Genomic DNA, 11,583 nt, shown 5'->3' with positions numbered 1-11,583 from the left:
AGCCAGGATGGTCTCGATCTCCTGACCTCGTGATCCGCCCGCCTCGGCCTCCCAAAGTACTGGGATTACAGGCGTGAGCCACCGCGCCCGGCCGTGTTTGTGGTTCTTAGTAGCTTCTATGAGGAAGGGATAGAGCGAGGAGAGTATAGTGGCTCATGTTTTTTTCTGTGCAACCGCAGGTTTTTGTTAACCCGGCCACATACTTCCCCACACAGATGTGGAAAGTTCTTTTGGCATTGGCTGTTCTGAATAAGCAATGTTATTCTTTTTTTTTTTTTTTTTTTTTTTTGAGATGGAATCTCGCTTTGTCACCAGGCTTGAGTGCAGTGGCACAATCTCTGCTCACTGCAACCTCCACCTCCCGGGTTCAAGCGATTCCCCTGCCTTAGCCTCCCAGGTAGCTGGGACTACAGGCGCCTGCCACTGCGCCCACTAATGTTTTTTGTATTTTAGTAGAGACGGAGTTTCACCATGTTGGCCAGGATGGTCTTGATCTCCTGCCCTCATGATCCACCCGCCTCAGACTCCCTCAGTGCTGGGATTATAGGCATGAACCACCGCGTCTGGCCAGCAATGTTATTCTTTAGGGCCCCAGCTTTTGCTTAGTTGACAATAATTCTTGAAAAGCATTGCATTCTTTGCTGCCTTAGTTTAAAAAGAGCACACCGGCCAGGCGCGGTGACTCACGCCTGTAATCCCAGCACTTTGGGAGGCCAAGGTGGGCAGATCACACGGTCAAGAGTTAGAGACCAGCCTGGCCAACATGGTGAAACCCCATCTCTACTAAGAATACAAAAATTAGCCGGGTGTGGTAGCACATGCCTGTAATCCCAACTACTCGGGAGGCTGAGGCAGGAGAATTGCTTGAACCCGGGAGGTGGAGGTTGCAGTGAGCTGAGATGGCACCCCTGCACTCCAGCCTGGGTGACAGAGTGAGACTCCGTCTTGGGGAAGAAAGAAAAAAAAGAGCACACTGAATGTATTTTAACCTTTTTTAGGTGACTCTTAATCATTTATGAATTGAGGATTCAGGTATGGAATAGTCAGCAAAATTGAAGTGGGAATTTTCATCAGACCTGGGTTTAAAATATTGTCTGGCTACTTAACTAGCATTACAGCCTAAAACACATCTGAGAAAATTTTTACTGATAATAGTAATAACGCTGTGATTATCTCCTTGCACTATAGAAAAGTGGTTTTGGGTCAGGCACAGTGGCTCACACCTGTAATCCCAGCACTTTAGGAGGCTGAGGCAGGAGGATCACTTGAGCTCAGGAGTTGGAGACCAGCCTGGGCCACACAGCCTATCTCTACCAAAAACTTTGGGAAAAAATTTTTCTAGGCCTGATGATGGCATGTGCCTGTAGTCCCAGCTACTCAGGAGGCTGAGACGAGAGGGTTGCTTGAGCCTGGGAGATTGAAGCTACAGTGAGCTATGATCATGCCACTGTACTTCAGCCTGGATGACAGAGCAAGACCCTGTCTCAAAAAAGAAAAACGATTCCAGACATTTAGCTCCATTTGTACTAACTGTAGCAAATACCCTAAATACCCTTAAAAACACGGTTAGAATTTCTGAAGTTTTTTTGTTGTCTTGACTTTTAGCAGCATTTAAAACATTCTCTTAAATTAGTATTTTTAGGATCTTCATTAGGATCATTACACCTTTTGTATAAGGTCAAGGAAAAATCCCGAAGTTTAAGGCCAGCCTAGGCAATACTATTGAGGCCCATCTCTAAAAAATAAAGCTCTAGGGAAAAGTTCATTTTGCGAACTTCTTAATTATTGCTGTTTAACATCTTTAAAGCCAGTGGGTATTTCCACAGGATAAACATAAAATCAAACTTTTGACTCCTAATGTTAGCTTTTTACTTCTGGGTTCTATAAGAAGACAAATGGTTGACACCATAAGCCTATTTTGTATTTACATAATAGTCATTTTTGCTGTAATCAATTTTTACCATTTAGCCAGAAACTTAATACTTCTTTTTTTTTTTTTGTCATGTCATACACAATTATGTGCTTACAGGGACAAATAACCATGTAACAGTGGCAATAGAAAATTGAGTACCACTTGTTCCTAACTAACCATTTGAATAAGAACAAGGTAAGACAGTGTAAAGGTAATCCTTGAATAAATGCAGCTTATTAAAGAATTTGCAGTTCTTTTTTTTAGTCTTTTTAATTGTATCAGCAAAATTAGGCAGTACAGGAAAGACTGGAATGTAACATCTGCCAAAATCTCATTTTCTTTATTCCTTATAGCACAATCGTAGTAACTATTTGTTGGTAAATTAATGAAGAAACTAATAAAAATAGTTTAGGACTGGTATGTGGACCACTGGCCTTTTCAGTAAACAGTACCTTATTAATTAAAGAAAAAAAGGTGGCCAGGCAAGGTGGCTCACACCTCTAATTCCAGCACTTTGGGAGGTCAAGATGGGAGGATCACTTAAGCCCAGGAGTGAGAGACCAGCCTGGGTGAGATACTTAAATTTGTATAGTGAGACCTCATCTCTACAAAAAATAAAGAATTAGCCAGGTTTGTGTTGATGCACACATGCAGTCCCAGCTACTTGGGAGGCCGAAGTGGGAGGATCACTTGAGCCCAGAAGGTCGAGGCTGCAGTGAGCCAAGATGGCACCACTGCACTCCAGCCTGGGTAACAGAGCAAGGTCCTGTCTCAAAAAAAAGAAAAAAAAAAAAAAGCGACTTTTGTCCACTATTGAGGAAATTCAACCCAGAGAAAAATGACCAAAGACTCTAAAAAAGAATTAAGAGGTTTATTTACGTTATATGGTTTGTAAAAGACACAGCAAGAGAAGATTGCTAAGTAGTAAATTACCACAAACATGGAGCTTATCACATTTATCATCCTGTTCCTGTATAACAGAGTTTGTTTTTCTAAAGGCGTCTTATCTGGAGTGTCAGCCAGAGGAGCATCTGTTTCCTCACTTGTGGGCTTGTCCTCAGCAGTTAGGCCCCTGCAGAGGACCTTGAGCCTGCGTGCAGGGCTGCAGCCAGAGCCTAAGACCCAGGACAGAGTCAGATCATAGGCACTCAGGGTGGAGGTCACGTTGGGCAGAGTGGCTGCAGTCAGGAGAGGAGCTGTATGACCCGCATGTGGTGATCGTAAGCCAGGTCCATGTCACTGAGAGCTGGAGCTGTGTAGTGCTTGGTGTCCAGACAAGCCCGCAGTCCGAGGTCCACGTTTCTTCTTAATGTGGGCGGAATAATTGCTGATGCTTGAGGTGGTTGAGAATCCTCAGCTGCAGTTCCTTTAACAGTTGCTGTGGGAAGTTTTCTACATCTTGCACCAGTCTTAGGACAGGTGTAGGTGGACCAGATGTCTTCTCAGATGATGTCCAAGTTAGCAGTCTGGGAGTACTGTAAGATTCTCCCTTTTAAGATACTCTTTTGATTGATTCAGGGGAAGAAAGTAATACCCGCTCATTTACTGCTACAAAAATCTTTATTATGATAATATTAGTAGTGTTAAGGACTTACTTATATTCCATCTTGTTATATTAGTTGCTTTGTACCTTAGCCCACAGAACCATTTAGTAAATATTTTCAGAAATAAAAAAAATCAAGTTTTAACCAACAATTTGTTTCTTTTTTTGTAGGTGTATGAAAACATTATAGACTGATATTTTCAATTTTCATTTGGAAGAAAATGATCAATGGAATGAAATAACTGAAGTATAACAGAAGATATATTTTTTAAAAAGGAAAGCCTTTGTACAGTTCTGGGATCCACAGAAGCGCTGCTCCAGAGCGGAACGATGCCTTAATCTTAAGTGTCCATTTGTGCAGCATTGACTTAGAGCTACAGAAATGACTTAATGTTATTCTGGAAATAATACTTACCTGTTATGAGATGCTATAATACGAGCTGTCATCACATTTTAACATGCATATGTATTTTTTGATACCTGAATTACATTATTAGAATCAGTATCCATATACATTTTCACTCTAAAAACACAAGCTTAAAAACTTGAAAGTAAAGTACATCTAGGACAAATGGTGGCTGAAAGTGAATAATATTCAAATTACTGTTGCTTGTACTGTATAAGGAAAATGCTTTTTTAAATTGGGTATTTGCTAATTTATAATTACTATTTTATACTTTTCAATATTTTTAATAACTTTTATTGTTGGCCATAACAGAAGGATTCAGATATCTAAGTATCATTTAGAACATAGAACACATTGGTCTAATTCATCGAAAGCTTAGTTATAAGCATTAATACAACCATGTAGTGGAACAAGTGCCCAAGGCTTAAAGGGAACTCGGCAGGATAAGAACTATTTTGGGTTCTCTCTGCTATTTTATAACTTTTGTTGTTGAACTTTCAGGGGTGTGTACATGGGCAGAGAAACACAAAGGTACATGTGCTGGAGAAATACTGGACACAGTAGGAAGAAGTGTAAGTGTCCAGAAGAAAAGCTAAGAGGAATATTGTAATCTGTTAAAAAAAGAATAGTTTGAGTTTTAACAGTAGTTAGACTAAAGCATGCTGTTGACTTGACTTTCAAATTTCAGGGTAGGTAATGACTAAAAATTACTTTGAAACTTTTTTACAGTAATACTGTAACAACTTAAACAGTGACTTAAAATGCAATTCAAACTAGGCAAAAAAACTTTAAGTTTTCCTCCTGGCTCTCAGTTGGAAAGTCTAACCTGAGTGGTCATTTTACATTCTCAGTCTCTGAGAAGTGGATTCTACTCTTAGATGCACAGTCTCAAGTCTGACTTTCTAACAGCAACCCCTTTATGCCTAGAAACATTTCTTTTTCCTTTTAAATCTAATCTAAGCGACAGGAGTTGTTGCATTAACTCCAAAGAAAAGTACAGAATAAACAATGTCGAAATGTTACTCCTCCTTTACACCTTTTAGTCAGACACACACACACACCCCCACACACCCACCCCAAAATAATCGATTGCTTCCCGTTGGTGGGTGAGTACTACAGGTTGGAGTTTCCTGTCTGTAAAATGGGACTGCAGGGGAGGGGTGTTGTGAATGAGTTGGACTGGATGACTTCTAACATTCTGTGATGCCTAATTTTGCAAAATCACTTTTCATTCACCCAGTAAATTTTTTTCTTCTTTTTTCCAGGTAGTCTTGCTCTGTCTCTCAGACAGGAGTGCAGTGGTGGGATCTTGGCTCGCTGCAACCTCCACCTCCCGGGTTCAAGAGTCTCCTGCCTCAGCCTCTCAAGTAGCTGGGATTACAGGCTCATGCCACCAGGCCTGGCTAATTTTTACATTTTTAGAAGAGACAAGGTTTTACCATGTTGACCAGGCTGGTCACGAACTCCTGACCTCAAATAATCCACCCACCTCTGCTTCCCAAAGTGCTGGGATTACAGGCATGAGCCACCACGCCCAGCCCTAGTAAATTTTTTGGAGTACCTTCTATATGCTAAACAATACACTAGGAATAGCTCTGTCATTTCCTAGTACAGCATAAATTTTATGGTTGCTACTGTAGGTTTATAATTTGTTGTTTATAATTTGGTCTAATTTCCATCAGCCATACTAATATTAGATTTTAAAAGGAGGCAACTATTTTTCTCTTTGAACCAAAGGAATGAGTTAGCTTTGAAAACATAGTTTGGAATACTATAGTATGGATTCTTCTACCTTTGTTTCAACTCCTTAGTCTTAATAATCTCGATTCTAGCAAACTAGAATGAGAGTTAAGAGATAATCAATTATTGCTGGGCATGGTGGCTCATGCCTGTAATCCCAGCACTTTGGGAGGCCGAGGCTGGTGGATCACCTGAGGTCAGGGGTTTGAGATTAGCCTGGTCAAAATGGCAAAACCTTCTCTCTACTAAAAATAAAAAAAAAAAACCCAAAAACTGTCCAGGCATGGTGGCACACTCCTGTATTCCCAGCTACTCGGGAGGTGGAGGCAAGAGAATCACTTAAACCCAGGAGGCGGAGGTTGCAGTGAGCCAAGAGTCTGGTGCACTCCAGTCTGGGTGACAAGAGTGAAACTCCATCTCAAAAAAATATATATATCAACTACCAACTAAAAACATCACTTCAGTTTGGCAGTTTGCATATTATAAGGAGATAAATGTTTAAACATACGTGACTACTTTCAGAAATGTTCTCCTGGTACTTTCTGTGAGTATTTCTACATTCAGATCGAAAGATTTGCATGTACCTGGCTAACGCCAAGGAAACTTTATTTTCTTCTTCACTATTATGCACTTTCATGGTAGTATAGTCTTTCTCAGTTCTTTTAATTTTTGTTATTTAACATCTTTAATATAATAGCACAGCAAACATCTTTTCAGAAATTTCCAGTTAAAGCCTTTGAATTATTTATCTTTGGTTTAATTTACAGCCAGCATTTTGCCACATTCTAAATAATATTTAGCTGAACTGATTCATACGTATTAATGACCATTCTAGCAAAGGCCTACAAGTGGTGTGGGAATCAGGGAAAGGCTGCCTCTTTGGTATTTCAACTGGTATTGATTATTGCTATCAACTAATTGGGGAGAAAAAATCAAAATGAAGCCCTGTCAAATTTTATAAGTACTATCTTTGGTCCTTCAAACACTTGAACATTTGTGATGACACCTTAAGAAAAATGAAGTTCAGGTCTTACCATTGCCATTAAAAACAAATTAGGAGACGTGGTTTACCTGGGAACAAATTTACTTGAATATTCAGTACCTGAAACCATGCCAAACCAAAGAGCAGCTGCAGTACATTAGTTATTTTAAATGAACAAGTTTACAAAGTTTATTTTCATCTATACATAAGGATGATTTTTTAAAAACTTTTTACATATTAGTGGTTATGATCCAATGTGTCATGAGTGAATTTAACTGTAAGGTGGTTTAAATCAAATATGCAATGTTTACTTGAATTGTATTTCTATTAGCAGATTTTGACTATGTTTACAGGACTGTTTAAATTAAGGATTATCAGGCATGTGAGATCTCCTTTCAGTATCTTTAAAACAGATGTATATTAAGGGCTTAGAGTTAGGATCTACATATTCTGGGCAGTGAATAGGCAGTAACTTACAAATAAGTTTTGCTTACCTTTTGTTCTAGGGACTAGCACTGCTATCAATGGAAAGTATTTTTAACTAATCTGTTATTAAGAAAGTCATATTTTTGCATTTCAGCCAAAATAAAGACCATCTCTGATAATCTGTTAGATAATACATGTCTGAAATCCATATGTTTCATATGATCTAAACTGTATTTTCCAATTTAAATTAAAATGTAATATAGATTCAGAAAGGTTCATATTTTTCTAATGACTTCATTCTATATTATTTTGTTAGGTTGCATAAAGAAGCAAGGAATTGCACTTGTATTAAAAGATGAAGAAAGCTATTAGGTATATTTGTACATGACTGCAAATGAGTCTATGCCTGTTTAAAAGAAAAGATGGACACTATTTTAAAGTGAGCTTTAATATGCTTTTATATAAACAAATTTGAAGTACAGTTTAGTTTGGTTGTGTTTACCTAACAAGTACTATAAGCCGTGTATTTGTTCTTATTTGTATAATCCTAGCCTGTGACTTAATGTTGACGCTTTGCTTTGTCTTTTGGCTGGCCTAACCTACATTGACATGTACGCAGAACATTTTACAACTTTTTTTTTCCAAAAGTCATAATGAATTACTTTATTAATAAACAAATAAAGTCTTGTATTTGAAGTGTTTTCTTTGTTATAAAGTGGTATTTACCAAATGAGAGAATAACCATTATTTTTATCAACTTGAAAATCTGGTAAAATAGTGCTTAGAGAAAGAGATTGGCTAATAGTTTAGGAAAACCACCTTTAAGATAGGTATTATTTTAGTGCAACAAAATTGTAGTTTACTTAGGTTTATTCAAAACCTAAAGAGTTTAGCGGCTTTTTACGGAACATAATTTAATTTCAGAAGTCATTTAGGACCTTGAGGACCTTCAGATCACTGTAAGTTGTTGAATTGTGATTGTTAAAATGCTGAATAATTAATAGATTTCATTATGTAGAATTCTTTTATGGCATCTGTGTTCCAATGCCCTTCCAAAGAGGCCAAGTTTGTTACTGAAGCCAATTAAAGATTTCATGTACCTATATTTATAAAAATTGAAGTATCTCCATGAGAAAGGAAAGATCTTGAAGACAGGTAAATATATCAAATTGCAGGCTGGGTGCAGTGGCTCACGCCTGTAATTCCAACACTTTGGGAGGCCGAGGTGGGTGGATCACTTGACGTTAGGAGTTTGAGACCAGCCTGGCCAATATGGTGAAACCCTGTCTCTACTAAAAATATAAAAATTAGCCAGGTGTGGTGGCGGGTGCCTGTAATCCCAGCTACTCGGGAAGCTGAGGCAGAAAAATCACTTGAACCCAGGAGGCAGAGGTTGCAGTGACCCGAGATCACGCCACTGCCCTCTGGCCTGGGTGACAGCAAGCCTCTGTCTCCAAAAAAAAAAAAAAAAAAAAAAGTCGAATTGCCGAAATCTGCAATCTGCATATAATGTGATCCCACTTACGAGTTTTACAGTGTCCATGCTGTGTACTGTGTGTTCAAACTCAGCCTATTAATCGAGTATTAATTACACTATTGTAATGTTCTCATATCCACCTCCTGTTCCTTTTGCAGTGAGCTCCAGTGTTGCAGGTATCCACTTAAAACACCAGGCGATGCCCATCATCTCCACAGGAGGAGTTTGTCTTGCCGGTAAATCATGTTTCACAGTGAAAGTGATCTCATGGTACTCATGTAGTTTTCTTTTTAAAATTATTTATATGAGGCATAGTAGGTACATATTTATAAAATACCTGAGATATTTTGATAGAGGCATACAATCAATGCATAATAATTACATCAGGGTAAATGTATTCCTCACCTCAAACATCATTTCTTCGAGTTACAAAGCTTACGATTATACTGTTTTATGTTTAAATGTACACTAAATTAATGATGACTGTAGTCACCCTGTTGTGCTATCAAGTAGTAGATCTTATTCATTTTATCTAACTATATATTTTTTTTACCCATTAACCATCCTCACTTACCCCCAACCCCCACTACCCTTCCCAACCTCTGGTAACCTTCATTCAATTCTCTGTGTTCATGAGTTTCGTTGTTTTAATTTTTTGCTCCCATAAATGAGTGAGAAGTCTTTCTGTGCCTGGCTTATTTCCCTGGACATAATGACCTCTAGTTCCTTCATTGTTGTTGCAAATGCAGTATCTCATTCTTTTCTATGGTTGAATAGTGCTCCATTGTGTGTACGTTTGTGCGTGTGTGTGTATTGTGTGTGTGTGTGTGTGTGTGTATATATATAATCTTCTTTATCTATTTGCCTGTTGATGGTCACATAGCTGGCTTCCAAATCTTGGCTATTGTGAATAGTGCTGCAGTAAACTTGGAAGTACCAATTATCTCTTGCACATACTGATTTCTATTCTTTTGGATAAATACCCAAATGCTCTCTTTAACATCTTTCCACACTGGATCCATCATATAATTGTGCATAATAGCAGCTGGAACTGACAGATATATAGAAATAATGCTGCTTTTCTCAAACTGCTGAGCCACCTCTTCATAATACTTGGCTATAGCATCTGACTCTCCTGATGGGCTACAGGAGCAAAGACTGTTAAAGGGGGATTGCTGGATCATACGGCAGTGTTTTCAGTTTTTTGAGGAAGCTCCACGCTGTTCTCCATAGCGGTTTTACTAATCTACATTCCCAACAACAGTGTATGAGGGTTCCCTCTTCTCTGTATCCTTGCCAGCATTTGTTGTTGCTTGTCTTTTGTATCAAAGCCCTTTCTAGTGGGGTGAGATGTTATCTCATTGTAGTTTTGATTTGCATTTCCTTGATGATCAATGATGTTGAGCACCTTTCTGTATACCTATTTGCCATTTGTATGCCACTGTGTGCCTGTTTGCCATTTCTTCTTTTGAGAAATGTCTATTGAGATATTTTGCCCATTTTAAAATCAGATTATTAGATTTTTTTTTCCTATTGAGTGGTTTGATCTCCTTATATATTCTGGTTATTAATCTCTTGTCAGATGGATAGTTTGCAAATATTTTCTCCCATTCTGTGGGTTATCTCCTGACTTTGTTGGTTGTCTCCTTTGCTGTGTAGAAGCTTTTGAGTTTGACATGATCCTATTTGTCTATTTTTGCTCTGGTTGCTTGTGCTTCAGGGGTATTACTCAAGAAATCTTTGCTCAGACCAATGTTCTGAAGTTTCCCAAGTGTTCTCTTTCAGTAGATTCATAGTTCGACATCTTAGACTTAGGTCTGTAATGCATTTGATTTTTGTGTGTGACTGTAATGCATTTGATTTTTGTGTGTGATGAGAGACAGGGGTCTGGTTTCATCTTCTAAACATGGATATCCAGTTTTCACAGCCCCATTAATTGAAAACACTGTCTTGTCACCAAGGTATGTTCTTGGTATTTTTGTTGAAGTGAGTTCCCTGTAGGTGTGTGAATTTATTTCTGGCCTCTCTATTCTGTTGTACTGGTCCATGTGTCTTTTGTTATGCCAGTTACCATGCTCTTTGGTTACCCATAGCTCTGTAGTATAATTTTAAGTCAGGTTATGTAATTCCTTCAGTTTTGTTCTGCTCAGAATGACTTCGGCTGTTCTGGGTGTTTTCTGATTCCATCAGAAAATTTTAGGATTATTATTTCTATTTCTGTGAAGATATCATTGGTATGTTGATAGGGACTTCATTGACTGTGGATTGCTTTGGGTAGGATGGACATTTTAACAATACGGATTCTTGCAATCCATGAAAATGGAATATCTTCAATTTTGTCTCCTATTCCATTTCTTGAATCAATGTTTTATAGTTCTCACTGTAGAGGTCTTTCACTTCTTAGGTGAAGTGTATTCCTACATATCTTATTTTGTTTGAGCTATTGTAAATGACAATAGTTTGTGATTTCTTTTTCAGATTGTTCAATGTTGGTATATACAAAGGTTACTGATTTTGTATGTTTATTTTTTTATCCTGCAACTTTACTGAATTTGTTTATCAGTTCTTAGGGGGAGTGTTTAGGTTTTCCAAATATAAAATTATATCATCTTCAAACACGGGTAATTTTACTTTTTCTTTTCCAAATAGATCCCCTTTGTTTCTTTCTCTTGTCTGAATGCTCTAGCTAGGACTTCCTGTATTTTTCATCATGTTTAGTTTAATAGTGTAAATCATAGAACCCAAAGAAAGTACCACTAGCGATGCATAAAGTGCTTCCAAGAAGGAGAGAAATAACATTATAAGAAAAAGCTGATTTGCTTGATATGTACCACAGTTTGAGATCTGTATCTTTGCCTGCATTTTCAGACAGATGATTCATCTCAGAAACACATGAAGTAAACTTACGGTATTGATAAATTCAGTGCAGTATTGTAAATATACTTTATATCTTCCTTATAATTTTCTTAACATTTCCTTTTCTCTAGCTTACTTTTGTAAGGGTAACAGTAAGCAGTCTATCATGAAAAGTATTTGATTTTTAATCTAAGTAAAATGTATGTATTATGAAAGTATTTGTGACTGGGGTATAATGAAC

At 37.9% G+C, this 11,583-nt stretch overlaps 1 protein-coding gene across 3 annotated transcripts in view; it reads left to right on the top strand.

Annotated features, from left to right (window-relative positions):
* ZDHHC20 (zinc finger, DHHC-type containing 20) overlaps positions 1–7,705 on the top strand; it is a 61,789-nt gene extending 54,084 nt beyond the window's left edge. For all 3 annotated transcript variants that reach the window (XR_001005664.1, XM_011976537.1, XM_011976536.1), the window contains one exon: positions 3,627–7,705. Coding sequence is in view for 2 of the 3 variants with exons in the window: in XM_011976537.1 (XP_011831927.1) it covers positions 3,627–3,634 (8 nt within the window). In the remaining variant the exon portion in view is untranslated. The remainder of the gene's footprint in view (positions 1–3,626) is intronic.
* Positions 7,706–11,583: the final 3,878 nt, after the last annotated feature.

The sequence above is a fragment of the Mandrillus leucophaeus genome, unplaced genomic scaffold (assembly GCF_000951045.1).
Source record: "Mandrillus leucophaeus isolate KB7577 unplaced genomic scaffold, Mleu.le_1.0 Scaffold168, whole genome shotgun sequence".
Lineage (NCBI taxonomy): Eukaryota > Metazoa > Chordata > Mammalia > Primates > Cercopithecidae > Mandrillus > Mandrillus leucophaeus.
The sequence above is the reverse complement of the archived record's forward strand: the minus strand, read 5'-3'. Positions and strand labels throughout refer to the sequence as shown.